The sequence below is a fragment of the Microcaecilia unicolor genome, chromosome 7 (assembly GCF_901765095.1).
Source record: "Microcaecilia unicolor chromosome 7, aMicUni1.1, whole genome shotgun sequence".
NCBI classification, from domain to species: Eukaryota; Metazoa; Chordata; class Amphibia; order Gymnophiona; family Siphonopidae; genus Microcaecilia; species Microcaecilia unicolor.
The window spans coordinates 172551221-172567721 of record NC_044037.1 but is presented as its reverse complement, the minus strand read 5'-3'; the positions used below and the strand labels follow the sequence as shown (position 1 = coordinate 172567721).

At 41.4% G+C, this 16501-nt stretch overlaps 1 protein-coding gene across 2 annotated transcripts in view; it reads right to left on the bottom strand.

Moving 5' to 3' along the window:
• ICA1L (islet cell autoantigen 1 like) overlaps window positions 1–16501 on the bottom strand; it is a 94784-nt gene that overhangs the window by 27920 nt on the left and 50363 nt on the right. For both annotated transcript variants that reach the window (XM_030209672.1, XM_030209673.1), the window contains exons 8-9: window positions 12396–12475; window positions 4161–4210 (exon numbers count right to left, since the gene is read on the bottom strand). In XM_030209672.1, coding sequence (XP_030065532.1) covers window positions 4161–4210; window positions 12396–12475 — 130 coding nt within the window. The remainder of the gene's footprint in view (window positions 1–4160; window positions 4211–12395; window positions 12476–16501) is intronic.

The following is a 16501-nucleotide window of genomic DNA, read 5'->3' as shown; positions in this document are numbered from 1 at the left end:
CGGCATGATAAAGCGTATTCTATAATGGCCCTTGGGGTCCAGGTTCCGTAATAGAATACTAGTGTATTCTGGTATCAGTGCACCTAACATTTACATGCCTGCAGTCCAGCATAACTGTGGGAGCCTCTTGCATTTATGCGCTTTGTAAGGTATACATGCTGTTAGAAAATAGTACTTAGGCACCCTATCACCTATATGCATACAAGCCCCAGAGATATAAGCAGCCTATATTTGGATGTGATTGGCTACATGTGTGGTTGGGAGGCGGGGCTAGTGCTGAGCAGACTTCTACGGTCTGTGCCCTGAAAATGGCAGATACAAATCAAGGTAAGGTATACACAAAAAGTAGCACATATGAGTTTATCTTGTTGAGCAGACTGGATGAACTGTGAAGGTCTTTTTCTGCCGTCATCTACTATGTTACAACAAAGTCACAAATATTTATTTATTTAATATATTTATAACCTGCACGATCACACTGTGCTTGGTGGCTTATAGCAGGACAGTCATAATAAAATACATAATTAAAACAGGTAAAACACATATCTATAAATCTCTCATTTGCTGCTCCCCAAAGGAACACAGGGTAAGGGTACACTTAACATGTATAAGTGCTAATATTCTATATATTTGTGTGTGCAAGGGATATGTAAATGTGGGCACTTAGATTACAGAATTTCCCCTTCATGTGGATTTTGCCATATCTGAAATTTCTGGTCCTTAAACTGCCCATGAATAGGAACTATAGCTGTAGCTTTTAGTGTCCCTATATACTTTAGGAGGTCAAAAACATTTGCCTGTGGCTCTGCTGCTTGCTGCAGTGGAAAAAGGTACCTCTTTTGCCATCTACTACACAAATCTGGAATAAGGGATGTCCTCAGATTGAGATTTATTCCTCGCTGGGGGAGGAGAAAGATCAGAAGGACCTGAGCCCAGATGGATATCTAAGAGATCCTAGAACACCTCTATTTTAGATACTGGGAGAGAAGGGAGGCAGTTAATGTGCTGGTTCAGGTTTTGAGTCAGAGGTTGATAAGGATACTATTGGATTCTGAAAAGATCGTGTATTCCTCTGTTACACCTGTTGAGTGAGAAGGTGTTGCAATGGGTTATTGATATTGCACATTTGCTCTTTTTTAAAAAAAATATCTTTATTAATGCCATGGCAGAAGCAACGTCATATAATTGCAACAGAAATAACAATGCATACAAAGAGTAAGCTAGAAAGTCTTCAATGACAAATGCTCATAATCAATAGAAGAACTAAGAAAAACTATGCTGGCAAAACCATACTTCCCCTCGGTTCTTTTTTAAATTAGTCCTTTCCAACTATCCCATCCCACCACATTTGCTCTTTTATATCTTTCCGATTCACTGAGATTTGATTCAGTTCCTGCAAACTGTCCCAATTAAATACCATTTCCAGCAAGGGTAAGAATATAAGAATAGCTATACTGGGTCAGACCAATGATTCTTCTAGCCCAGTATCATGTTTCCAACAGTGGTCAATCCAGGTCATAAGTACCTGGCAGAAACCCAATTAGCAAAAACATTCAATGCTACCAATTCCAGGGCAAGCAGTGGCTTCCCCCATGTCCATCTCAATAACGGACTATGGACTTTTCCTCCAGGAACTTGTCCAAACCTTTTTTAAACCCAGATGCGCTAACCACTGTTACCACATCCTCCGGCAGCAAGTTCCAGAGCTTAAGTATTCTTTGAGTGAGAAAATATTTCCTCCTATTTGATTTAAAAGTATTTCCATATAATTTCGAGTGTCCCCTGGTTTTTGTACTTTTTGAAAGAATGAAAAATCGATTCACTTTTACCCGTTCTACACCCCTCAGGATTTTATAGGCCTCAATCATATCCCCCCCAGCCGTCTCTTTTCCAAACTGAAGAGCCTTAATCTCTTTAACCTTTCCTCATATGGGAGGAGTTCCATTCACTTTATCATTTTGGTCACTCTTCTTTGAAACTTTTCTAATTCCGCTACACCTTTTTTGAGATGCAGCGACCAGAACTGAACACAATACTCAAAGTGAGGTTGCACCATGCAGCGATACAGAGTCATTATAACATTCTTGGTCTTCTGCATCCCTTTCTTAATAATTCCTAGCATCCTGTTTGCTTTTTTGGCCACTGCTGCACACTGGGCAGAAGATTTCAGAGTATTGTCTAGAATGATATCTAGCTCTTTTTCTTGAGTGCATTTTCCTAAGGTGGACCCTAGCATTCGGAAACTATGATTTGGATTATTCCCAGTTTGCATCACTTTGCATTTGTCCACATTAAATTTCATCTGCCAATTTGGATGCCCAGTCTTCCAGTTTCCTAAGGTCTTCCTTAAATTTTCAAAACCTGCATACGTTTTGACAACTTTGAATAGTTTTGTGTCATCTGCAAATGCAATCACTTCACTCGTCATTCCGATTTCCAGTTCATTTATAAATATGTTAATAGCACCGTCCCAGTACAGATCCCTGCAGCACTCCACAATTCACCCTCCTCTACTGAGAAAAATGGCCATTTAACCCTACCCTCTGTTTTCTGTCCAATAACTAATTCCTACTTCACAGAAGGACATTGCCTCCTAACCTATGACTTTTTAATTTTCTCAGGAGTCTCTCATGAGGCACTTTGTCAAAAGTTTTCTGAAAATCTAGATACACTACTTCAACTGACTTACCATATCTACATGTTTATTCATGCCTTCAAAGAAATGAAGCAAATTGGTGAGGCAAGACTTCCCTTGGCTGAACCCATGCTGACTCTGTCCCATTAAACCTTGTCTGTGTGTTCCATAATTTTAATCTTTATAATGGTTTCCACTATCTTGCCCAGCACTGACATCAGGCTTACCACTCTGTAATTGTATCTCTCTTACATCCTCCTCAGTAAAGACCAAATCGAAGAATTCATTTAGTTTCTCTGCTATATGCACTTGTCCTTCCTGAGTGTCACTTTTACAGCAAATTCACAGGCTTACAGGCTTCTTGCTTTAAATATACCTGTCTGTCTTTTAAAGAAATTAAAACAGAACTTATCAATTCATCCACACTTTCTCTTTTCTCTGAAGCTTTAAGTCACCAAATTTCCCAGAAAGCAATATTCACTTACACGCAGAAGTTGCATCTGTTTTCAATGCTAACAGATGAATCCAGCACTTGCCCTTGTAGCAGATCTAAGCAGCAGAACAGGTTGAAAGATTCAAAGTGCAGAGCTGTGCAAACTTATAAAAGTGAAGAGCTGGGCTAGGGAAATAAACCTATACTTGATCCATTAGAGCCAGACGGGCCATTGATTAAACAGCATCTTTCAGCAGCTGATGAGTAGGATCACTAGCTAAGGCAGATTTTGGCAGTTATTTGTATTTGTTATGTTTTTGCATTAACGTTCAGAGTATTCAGTGATACTACTAGTTCTGCAACCCTCCAGTACTACAAGTAACAGGATATAATCAGCCATAAATTAAAAGCAGTGCTTCACCCAACATTTTCCATCTAAACAGGATGCCTTAGATATAAAATTCCTTGGAAAAGAATACTGTAATGAAAACGGGTATTTTAAAATTATCATCATAAATGAAACACCATATGACAAATTCTTAGAATATTTCTTATTTCTTAGGATTTATTTACCCGCCTGCCAAATGGTCATTCAAGCGCTTCTAGTTTTTGTTTCAAGCAATGTTGCAAAGGTAGCAAAAGGTGGAGATGCACAGTGGTATTCTTGGTGAGCTGATACAACACATCAGTCTTCTTCTTATGTAGATCAATTTAAAATCTTTCTAAAACCATTGTTCTCATTTAGCAGTTAGCAGAGCAGACTGAAGGAAAGTCAATACAGAAGTGAAAAACATGCACTCTCACATGGTATATAATCAACACACTTATTTTCCTCATACAGGAACGGCTAATAGCATAACATTAACAAGGTTTATTAAAATACAAAAGCAGCTGTACTTCCTCTGCATAGTCCAAGACACAGCTTATTTGTCTTCAACCTGTTGTGTTTTTGTTCTACACAGTGGGAGAGGGAGAAGGGAATTTCACATTAGGTGAAATCATAAATTGCTCTAAATAATCTAAAAAATGCTCCTTGTTGTACTGCCAATGAGTTACACAATGCAGCTTGGAAATATCAGTATGTTCTCTTACCGGTATCAGTTCCTGGATTTATAGGTGTTACCTCATCCAACCAAAGCAGCCTGAATTAAAAAAAAACACTTTCAGTTAGATGAAGGACTGGTATAAATGTAGAGCTTTCATGATTTAAAATATATATATATATATATCACACCTCCAGAACCTAGAAATCTGGAAGATAATTTTATAACATGTGTTGCACCTATCTACCTTTACAAAATTAACCCTATGGAAAGTAGATGTACACATTTACACTACTCCAACGCAGATGTAATCATGTGTATGTAAGTGTTGAAAAGTATAACTATATATATGTGTGCATTTTATAAAATTTACACATCTGTGCCAATCCCATCCCCACTCTGTCTATTCTCCACCAACAAGAACATCTACATATCTCAGGGATAATTTTATAATGGGATGTCTCTGTGAGAAGTCCAAAGGTGCCTGTTTTACCAAAGGCCTCAAAAACAGGTGTGAGAAACAAGCACCAAATAAAAAAAAAAAAAGCTTTCTCAAAATACGAATAAGCAAATTAAATACTTATAATCGTGAAAACAAATTTTTTTGGACTATCGACACACATGCTACTATATTTCCATATGTATATAACATATTTGAATTGCCTTCTGTACTTGTCAAAGGTGTAGTATGACTACTTAAATGATTTCTTCATTATCAAAATTTGCAATATATTCAATATTATCAAAACAAAATGTGCAGAAAACATATCTTAAAATTAACTTATCAAATTCGCAGAATGGTGAAATCTGCATTTTTAAGTTACAAGTCTTAAATTCAAGCCCTTGATTCCTCTGGAGGAATTTAGATTTGTTGTCCAATGTACTATTCTAGCTAAATTGGATTGCTGTAATTCATTATATTTAGGACTTCCCCAAGGTAGCATTAGATCATTACAGATTGTGCAAAACGCTGCAACTCATCTCTTGATAGATACACCTTATTTCCAGCACGTAAGTCCAGTTTTTTTTTTAATGATTTTATGTTTAAACAATTTTTATTAAAGCACCAACAACATACATCCATGTAGTACACTGTATAACTTCAGCAACCAATCACGTTACACATATACAGCGCAATACAATCAACATGCGAAGTAAGTTTTAAACAGTTTCTGCCCTATCCCCCAACAACCTACCCTCCCCCCCCATCAATGGTAGCACTCCCACCAAATCTTAACTAACTTACTATAACCGCACTCTAAACCACCCCGAAGTCCAGTTTTTAAAGAATTACATTGGCTCCCAATACAGCAACAAAACTCTTTTGTTGATACACAAGGCACTAAATTTCAATCTTGTTTTATTTTTCTACAATTTTGAAAGTTAATAAGTCAACGAGATCATTATAGTCAGAGAATGCCAAATATCTGACCATTCCAACATTTAGGACTATACATTATGAAGAGACTAGACATTGTCCACCAAATTCTATATATGGCACCTTAAGTTGCATGCACTAATTTGGCCATGCGGCCAAATTGCATGCACAATTTAATTGATTAACAAGCCAGTGCTGATCATTGGTATTTAACAAGCAATTAGTGGCACTAACTGCCTTTAATTAGAATTCATGCACACAACTTTATAGGCATATTTAACGCGGTGTGCGTAAATTCTAATGCATAGACCTGAAAAGGGGGCGTGGCCATGGGCATGGAATGGACAGGTTGTGGGTGTTCCAAAAAAAACTATGCACACTATTATGGAATACACCCAGTGGTGTGCTGGCGCTGGCTCGGCAAAAGCTGGTTGCTAAATTTTTAAAGCTCTTACGAGCCCAGTTGTTCTGGCAGGAGAGCTGGCTCCTAGGTGCGGCGCAACCCGACGGTAAGTGAGGTAAGCATGGCAGGAGGGCGCCACAAACCATGCTTACCTCACCTCCCACCGCTCTGGGGGGGTTTAAATCTTTGATTTACCTCCATCGCAGAAGCCGCAGTGAAAGCCCATGTCTAGTCTTCCCTTCGTTCCTGTCAGTGTCCCACCCTCTTCTGACGTCATTTCCTCTTTCCGCGAGGGCGGGACACTGACAGGAAACGAAGGGAAGGCTAGAGACGGGCTTTTACTGTGGCAGCTGCGACGAAGGTAAATCAAAGATTTAAACCCCCCAGGGCGCAGGAGCAAAAAGAAGGATGTTGGGGGGAGAAGAGGGCGGGCAGGTGGACGTGGGAGCGGGAGGGCAGGGGAGGGGAGAGAGGAGCATTGAAGCCATCGATGGATATGGATGGGAAGGCAGGGCCAGGGCCGCCGAGAGGGGGGAACAGAGGGGACAAAATTCCCCGGGCCTGGGCCTCTGGGGGGGGGGGGGGGGGGGCCCGGCGCCACCACTGCACTCCGGCCCGCCCTCCATCGCTCCCTGGCATTGAATTTAAGCGCCTCACCTTCGAAAGTGCAGCAAGTAACGGCAGACCACTCCTTCCTTCCATGTCCCACCCTCACCTGACGTAACTTCCGCGAGGGCGGTACACAGAAGGAAGGAGTGGTCTGCCGCTGCTTGCTGCGCTTTCGAAGGTGAGGTGCTTAAGGTCAGTGCAGAGGGCCCGGGGGTGGAGTGAGGGCCCGGTGGCGGGGGGGGGGGGGGGGGGCCCGGCGACCTCAGGTGGGAGGGGGCCCCGGGGACGGCCTTGTCCCGGGCCTGGCCCAATCTCTCGGCTGCCCTGGGCAGGGCCCAGGGAGAGAGGAGAGTTGCTGGATATGGAGGGGGGAAGGGAGAGAGGAGAATTGCTGGATATGGATGGATAGATGGATGGATGGAGGGCAGGGGAGAGGACAGTTGCTGGACATGGGTGGATGGAGGGGAGGGCAGGGCAGGGGAGAGGGAAGTTGCTGGACATAGGTGGATAGAGGGGAGGGCAGGGGAGAGAGGAGGGTTGCTGGACATGGGTGGATGGTAAAGGGCTTCTAAAACAGACATCATGTTATGAGAATCAGGTTCTCAACGTTAAAAGTTTATATTTATTTACTTATCTATGGCATTTTATCCCACATTAAATATGAATTAGACTGGAACCTGGGAGCATTTAATTTTTTTTTCCTGGAGAGAGTAATGCATTGCCGCCCCCCCCCCCCCCAGGCTCTCTCCCCAGCTATAGCCAGCTTTGCAATTTGGGGGGGGGGGGGGATGCAGAGGTGGACGGGGAGGCGCAGAGGTGGACCGGGGAGAGAGCCTGTTGTTGAACATTTACCAGCACACCACTTAATACACCCGATCTGCGCCTAAGTTAGGTGCAGTTATTTAGGCCTGATTTTCGGTGGCCTAAGTGGGTGCATCTACATTTTAGGAGTAAGAATGGCACATATGCATATTCTTTAAAGTGCGCCTAAGTTTAGGCGTGGTTTATAGAACAGTGCTAAGTGCGTGGGTTTTCGATGCCGATTTTTCAGGCGCCATATATAGAATTTGGCCCTGTGTGTTTTCAATTGAGGGATCAAAAAAGTGTAATCAGATTCCAATCTATGTTTAGGAAACTGAAAGCATTTTTATTTTCAAAAAGTTAAGGGGCAGATGTGAATTTATTTTGCTTGTATTGTGAACGTTAAAACCAGAGCTATGGAGTCGGAAGCAATTTTGGGTGTACCAACCCCGACTCCAGTTTCAAAATAAAAAACTTACAACATTACAATATATGGTAAATTTATCATTATATATATATCTATATATATATATTTATTTGTTACATTTGTATCCCACATTATCCCACCTATTTGCAGGCTCAATGTTGCTTACATAATACCGTAAGGTGATATCTACCTACGGTGAAGAAACAAATACTGAGTGATATAGATATATCTATATCTATCTATCTATTTATTTGTCCAGGATCTAAATAAGTTATGTTTACCAGTATTTTAGATCCAGAACAAAAAATGTAAAGCCTAGTATCAGCAGGAGTTGGAGTTTTAAGAGTTTATTTGTGCTATTCTTAATGTTTTTATGTACTCTGCCTTGGTAAAGGTGGAATAAAGACAAAAAAAAACCCCAACAACTATCACCCATTTTCAGGATTACTAGAGGAACCTGGAACTATGGGGGTCTTTTATTAAGCAACGGTAGTGTTTTTGGTAGAAACCAGCTGGCGGTAAATACCGAAACATCCATAGGAATATAATGGGCGTCTCAGCGTTTACCACCAATTGATTTCTATTGCAAGCTAAAAGCACTACCGAGGCTTAGTAAAAAAGACCCCCATGTGAAAAGAAACCTCCCAGAAAAAAAAAGCAGAAGCTAATATCATATTCTTTATTTCCCAATTATTTCTGTTGGGAATATTTCTCAGAGTGCAACAGGGGTTCTGTTTTTCAGTGTTTAAATAGTAAAGTAGCATGGTGCCTTCTGCACTGCATTACTATCAGGCTACAAAGAGGCCAATTTTCAAAATGATTAATGGCTAACTTTGGAAGTTGTTGTTTAAACCTCTGTTCCACCCCACAAGGTGGCCAAATTTAGCTGGGCATAAAATAAGTGGGTTCAGGGGCTGTTCCAAAGGATAATACTGTTACAGTGGTCAATATTGTCTGTTACCACTGTCTTTTAGTACTGTGAGAGTAATTTTAAAACTGAGCACATATGTAAATACCAAACATATATTTTTCCCTATGCAGGTGCCAAAAGTTTTTCAAAATATATATGCCCATACCTCCATTTTAAAAATTACCCTGGGGAATATATGTGCTTACCTTTATTTCAGCAGCAGTAATGGCTTTTAAACTTGCCTTTACTATAGTTAAATTTAGTTGGGCAAGCCCAGTTAGAGAAAAACACATCTGTGAGAGAGTGGGTGGTACGAGACAGGTTTCCTTAAGGTCACTCCCTCACTGAAGCTGCAACTGAGCTACCTTAAGGCAGGGAACAGCTTTTGTAGCTTGCTGAGTCAGGAGGGCGGAGCTCAGAGAGAGTAAGAAGTTAAAAGCCCTCTGGCAGGACAGAAGAGGGAGGCCCTGAGGAGAGATGCCTTCACCACAGAAGCTCCACTAAGGTAGGCCAAGTTTATCTTGCAATCCTGCTGAAAAGTGTACTTTGGACTTTAGGCTAAGTTAGGCCTAACTGTGTTGAATACTGAAGGCTAGAATTGTAACTCTGAAACTCCAGGCCTTTATGCAGTTTTTTAAGACAGACTAGAGCATGCTTTGGCCCAGCAACAGCATGACTTTTTGCATGGTTTATTTCTCCTCACCTATGAAAGGAACAGGCTACCTCTACCCTGTATGGTACATCAATAAAGTGCTTTGTTTTACTTTTTAACCCTCTGTGTGCTTGTAGTTTATACTAAGGGCCCAGGCCTGTCCGCTAGCCACACCATCATAAATCTAACTGATAAAAATTTTGCCCAGCAAATTTTAAGTAAATATTTAGCCAGAAACCCAGTAAGGGGTTAGATTAAAAATTTGGCTAAAATAGAGATTCACGGAGGCGTTCCAAGATGGCAGATTAGACTTGATGGTGGACGGAGTGTGTTTGAATTCCCTTTCGCTTTACCTGAATTCTAGAAAGGAGACAGTTTTTGGAAAAATGCCACATACCAAGAGAAAGGGCGTTGTGAAAAGCGTACCGCCGACAGCTCCAGGTACAACGCAGATTCAAACAACGGTGGACCGATACGCCACAAGCACCCCACATTTAACCGGCGAGAGTTTACCCGCGGTGTGGGCAGGTGAAGGAGCACCTAGCCCACAGGGTTTGGAAACATCTTTGTCCTCACTGGAAGTGAATCCACCGCCGTGCCCCGCTGTAGCTTGGGCGTGTTTGGAGACTCAGGAGCATTTGGAAGTCGTTACTCCAGGCTCTCCGGTCGGTGGTGACACCCCCAGGGCCGCGGGAGGTAACAGCAATGGAGAAATTGTATCTCCACCGGCGCCAACACCAGAATCTATTTGGTCCGCGATTCAGTCCTTAACATCTATAGTTTCGCAAACTGCTCAGGAGACTGGATTTGTTAACAAATGCCTTCGAGACACTGAAACAAGAAACCGCATTAAATAAAACACAGGTTCAACAGGATATTTCTTCTTTGTCAAAAAAAACGGATTTACTGATTAAAGATAAAATAACTCATCGTAAATTGGAAAATTTCGAAAATTATAATAGACGTTTGAACCTATGGATTCTCAATTTCCCCCATTCTTCTGAAATAAATGCAACTGAGATGTTTAAAAAGTACTTAATTGAAAATTTGTCTGTTTCTCCAAACTTAATACCTCCTATTAATAAAATATACTATATACCAATTCCTAAAAAGAAAACAGAGGGGAATCAAGAACTTCAGGATTTAACAGGTTTTCTGGAAAATTCTAATGATGGGATATTTGAGAGGAGAACCCTTCTTGTCTCAATGGTTTTCGAACAAGATTTGAACATGATTAAAAAATTATATTTCCGAAATCTTGCAAAACCATTTTATGGTGAAAAACTTTGGATTTACCCTGACGTCGTGAAGATCACCCAGGAAAGACGACGATATTTCTTGGCAATGAGAGTTGAAGTTAAGGCTTTAGGGGCTAGTTTTATACTGGCCTATCCCTGTAAATGTCAGATAAAATACTTGGATAATAAATACCATTTTTTAGATCCTGAACATTTGAGGAGTTTTATAGATATGAAAAAAGTGAGCAGATAGATCTGGTGTTAATTTAAGATCTTGTAATTCACTATATATGTGTTTGGTGGGGGGTCCAGGCCATATTCCTGTAAAAAACATTTTTTTCCTGTTTCAACTCCTTTTATGATTCTAGCCTCCTTGTTCTAATGTTGTGGTCTAAAAAAGAAATTTAATTGTAATAGTGGATCATACTCAGATGTAGAAATTTTCTTTTCTGTTTTTCTTAAGCAAGATATAATGCTTGTGTTATGTTTAAAAATTAATTTTAAAAAATTTGGCTAAAATAAAGCAGGTAAGATTAGCTGGTTATTTTTACCATTGAACGGCTCTAGGAAAGTTGATACCAAGGTGTCCTGTAAATCCTCTACACCTCTGACACAGATAAAATAGCATACTCTTTTCTTACACTAAAAGTGGTATCAGGGTCTCAACTGCTGTTCCCTTTAAGCTGAATGGGAGTCCTCTAACTGCACTGAGTAGGGTTAAATGGTCAGTATTCTCAATGGAGAAGGGTAGATAGTGGGGCTCCCCAGGGGTCTGTACTGGGACCGCTGCTTTTTAACATATTTATAAATGATCTAGAGATGGGAATAACTAGTGAGGTAATTAAATTTGCCAATGACACAAAATTATTCAAAGTTGTTAAATCGCAAGAGGATTGTGAAAAATTACAAGAGGACCTTACGAGACTGACCATTCAAATGGCAGAGGACTTTTAATGTGAGCAAGTGCAAAGTGATGCATGTGGGAAAGAGGAACCCAAACTATAGTTATGTAATGCAAAGTTCAATATTAGGCATTGAAACCCTCTGCTCAATGTGCAGCAGCGACTAAGAAAGCATGATAAGAGGTTTATAAAATACTGAGTGGAGTGGAACAGGTAGATGTGAATTGCTTATTTATTCTTTCCAAAAATACTAGGACTAGGGGCACGCAAAGAAGCTACTGAGTAGCAAATCTAAAATGAATCAAAGAAAATATTTCTTCACTCAATGAGTAATTAAACTCTGGAATTCATTGCTGGAGAATGTGATAAAAGCAGTTAGCTTAGCAGGTTTTAAAAAAGGGTTGGATAATTTCCTAAAAGAAAAGTCCATAAGCCATTATTAAGTTGGACTTGGGGAAAATCCACTGCATATTCTAGGATAAGCAGCATAAAATCTGTTTTGCTGTTCTAGGATCTTGCCAGGTACTTGTGACCTGGATTGGCCACTGTTGGAAACAGGATACTCGGCTTGATGGACCTTCGTCTGTCCCAGTATGGCAATGCTTATGTTCTTATGCAAGTGGGAAATAGTGCTTCAATAATGTGTTTTCAATCGCTAGGGACAGGCAGACTCCCTGGAGTCCTACAGAGCTTGCCTATCCCCCCACTGGTAGGAGTGTAGGAGGAGGACTCCAACTCATATTAGAGGGAACACTGGTCTTAACCATAAAGGCTGAAAGTCATTTCTGCTGTTTACATGAACCCTTCATTAGAAATCCAGAAGAAGGTAAAATTCAAGATAAAATAAAAATGGATGGCATGAGGACATGTCAGTTCACATGAAAGCAAAAATCATGATTAAAAATATGTACAAAGATGAATTTTAAAAAACTCCAAAGAAATATGAAAAAAATTATCTTCCTACTTTGCCTGGTCTTCGATGGCCTTCTCCACATTCTCTTCTTTATGCTCTTCGAGAGATTGATTATGGGACCCCTGAAGACACTGGTGATTAAAATGTTCAAATAGAGAAAGAACAATTCATATTGTAATCTTCACCACAACTCCTACTCCCCTCCTTCTGTGCAGAGACGATAACACCAGCAAAAAAACAAACCAAAACTTTTGGATAATTCAGCTGATAGTTAAAAATAAAAAGATCCTCTAGTTTTCATCCTGGTTTTTATTTCATTCCCAAGAAGATGCTAATTATTTAAAGTTTCTTCGTTATATGAATATATTAGGTGAACATTTGCATTGCTGTTCTTATGCTTATTACAGCCCCAACAAGCATCAGACTAATAAACGCAGAAGCCAATTTTCAAAACTGTGCAGGTAGATGCAAAATTCCTGTGTGCTTTTACCAATGAATTTTTCTATTAGTTCTTTCCCTGTTGAAAACTGCCCAAGGAAAACATACTCACCAAGATGTTCCTTCTTTTTCTGCAAGTACTTTATCAGCCACAATGATAAGTATAATTTTGAAAATACAAAAATCTCCACTGACCTAACTCTTCCTCAGGAATACTTCCATGAAAATACAGGCAAAAGTGTGTGCATTGTGAAACAAAGCTTTTAATCTTACCCACGTACAAGGTGGGCAATTTTCAGAAAGCCTAAATATCCTTGTGAATAGCCCTACATGTAAGTGAATGGTTTTTGAAAACTTCTTTCCTCCCTCTTCCCCTCCCCTCCCCCAGGTATAACAGCACGGACAACTGAAGAGTGAACTTGGGGAAGATAAGTTTCCAGAACAGGGGGTCAATATCATAATAAAGGGCAACTTTTCATTTATATCACCTGCTGCAACTACAAAATCTCACTCCATATATTGAGAAGACAACTCTGATTACAGTGGTCCGTCCATGCCCTGGTATTATCATAGCCAGACTACTGCAATGCCTGAATAATGGCCAGACCACAAAGTTTGCACCAGTTCTAATTCAGAATACTACAGCATAATTGATAGAGGGTTGCATGAGGCGTGACCATGTCACACCTTTCCTGCAAAAACTGGAATTTTTTTTTTAACAGGAAATGAGTCTCTCCTTCCCCGCCCCTGCCTTAAAATCCTCTCTGCTGCAATCTTCACCCAGGCAGTGGCACTCATAGGCTGCCTGCGGCCTGCACCAGCACTTCCGCCCTGAACTGTCCCACCATTCACAAAACAGCAAGTTGATCAGAAGGGGTGGGACAGTTTAGGGAGGAAGTTCAGGTGCAGGCAGCCTACAAGTGCCCCTGCCGCTGCCCTGGTGAAGATTGCAGCAGAGTGGATTTTAAGGTAAAGGTAGGGGGGGGGGGGGGGAGCGGGCAGGAGGCTGGGTCTGACAGGGGGTGTGTACGCAACACACACACCTAGTATAAATATGCCACTGGCACTGGCTACCAGTACTCTACAAGGCAACATTTAAAACGCTACCTCCAATTTTCAAAGTCCTTAGACAAATGGACATTACTTAAAGAATAAATTAGCCCTCTACACACCTTTAAGACTTCTAATGTCCTCTCAAGGAGCATCACAATTGTACCTTCATCAAAGGAAATCACACAATGTGACACCCACCAGCAAGCCTTCTTGGGAGTAGCCCCGACACTCTAAAACTCACTCTCAGAGGGGCTAGGCTTAAATCAAGTCTCACCTGCTTTCTGAATTACAAGTAAATTCTCCCTCTTCTCTCAAGCCTTTAATAGCTATGATGACTGACTAACCACTCATACTGCATCTGAACTAGCTTGCAGCACACTCTGTAACTGAGACCAGTTCTACATACTTTATCCAGTTGTACATTTAATTTTCCCTTCAGTCTAGCCATCGACTTATTTATCCCAATTACATTTGTCTTATCCATCTTTTTACTCAACTGCACTTGCCCCTTTGCTGCATGTTGTTTCATTATATTATGCTACATTGTTTCATTATATTACATTGTGAGAAAAACAGCTGTTATGTGAATATTCTTTTTTGGTTCAAGTTTCTTTATTAAGTTTTTGAAAAATACAATAAGCAGTGTGCAAAACTAGAACATGGATACCAATATTAAGGAAAGTAACAATGAAAGGAAAACGAGGTACAGAGGTATGAGATCATAGTTATGTTAGTGGCAGGCAGTGGCGTACCTAGGGTAGTTGACACCCGGGGCTGGTCATTTTTTAACACCCCCCTCCAAAATCCAGTACTAGGCATACCGAGAATACAAAACACTTAGGACCTATAGAGCAATTCTAGCATACCATAAGCAGTAATTTCTACAAGTCACACAAGGAAAAGGAAAGCATCTTAAACACTACAGTGAGCACTAGAACATCAATTCACCTATTGTAAAACGAAACTAGACAGAATAGTACAGATCGTCGATCCTGCACAGTCAATGCCAACTGAAAGCCATGTCTTTTTCAGAAACACAGATACACCCTTATCCACTATAGAATAAGTAATCATAAACTTTCTATTTAGACAAAAATGAAACTGAACCCCCAAGATGCCAGACTCTGCATACAATGCAACACCACAGAAACAGAAAATGTCCCCTAGTACTGTGCAAAATATAAAGACAACAGATATAAATTTGATAAAACTAACCAATACCAATCACCACTTTACAAATTAACAAATAGAAATAAAACAAATACAGAAAATAAAATACCATTTTATTGCACTAATACATTTAGCTTTCAGAGGCCAAAACCTCCGTCCTCAGGTCAATACAGTATAGTACTGTTACAGTATCCTATCCTAACCTGAGAAAGGGGGTTTTGTTCTCCGAAAGTTAGTCAAAATGTATTAAAATTAGTCCAATAAAAAGATTACCTTATTTACATGTTCTATTTATAAACATTTATTAACACATCTACAATACTACTTTATCCTAAAGCAAAAAAATAAAAATATATATTTTATTTACAGTTTGTTTGGTTTCTGCTTTCCTCATCTTCTTTTCACTGTCTTCCTTCCATCCAGCATCTGTCTTCGCTCTCTCTCTGCCGTCCCTTCCATCCAGTGTCTGCCCGCTCTCCCCTTTCCATCCACTGTCTGCTCTTTCTATCCCTTCCATCCACTGTCTGCCCTTTCTCTCTGCCCCTTCAATCCACCATTTGCCCTCCCTCTCCCATCCATCCAGGGTCTGCCTCCCTCTCGCTCCTCCTTCCATCCAGGGTCTGCCCTCCCTCTTGGTCCCCCTTCCATCCAGGATCTGCCTGCTCTCTCTCTGCTCCCTCTTTTCAGCCCCCAGTTCCAGCCCCATTATCCCATCAGTCCCCAGTTTCAGACCCAGCCCTTTTCTCCTACCAGTCCCGAGCTTCAGCCCCTAGCCACGTCTCCCTGTCCCCTTTTCAGCCCCCAGTTTCAACCCCAGCCCTTTTCTCCCACCAGTCCCGAGCTTCAGCCCCAGCCACTTCTCCCTGTCCCCTTTTCAGTCCCCAGTCCCCACAGTTTCAGCCCCTGCCCATTTTCAGCCCCCAGTCCCAGTACTAGCACCCTTATCCCACCTACCCTCCTTTTCAGCCCCCAGTTCCAGTCCCCTTCATCCACATGCCTTGCATTAGGGCCCCCCCTTTTCAGCCCCAGACCCATTCTCCCACCTGCCCCAGGCATGGCCCCATTCACCCCTCCCCCTTCTCAGACCCCATTTCCAGCTCCAGGCCACTTCTCCCATCTGAGCCCCCACCCAGACCCAGTCCCCTTCTCCCACCTGAGTCCCCCCCAGACCCAGTCCCCTTCTCCCATCTGAGCCTCCCCCCTCCCCGACCCAGTCCCCACCTGCCTACCAGCTCCGTCGACAGACGACCCTCTTCTCCTGCCACCCGGCTGGCACCCAGCCTTTAAAAAAAAATCTGTGAAGCGCCTCGCGTCTGCTCTGCTGTAAATGAAGCAAATCGCCTCGTCACATTGGCCCTTCCCTCACTGTGTCCTGCCCCTCACAGAAATAGGACGTTACATCAGAGGGCGGGACACAGTGAGGGAAGGGCTGACGCGACGAGGCGATTTGCTTCATTTACAGCAGAGCAGACGCAAGGCACTTCACAGATTTTTTT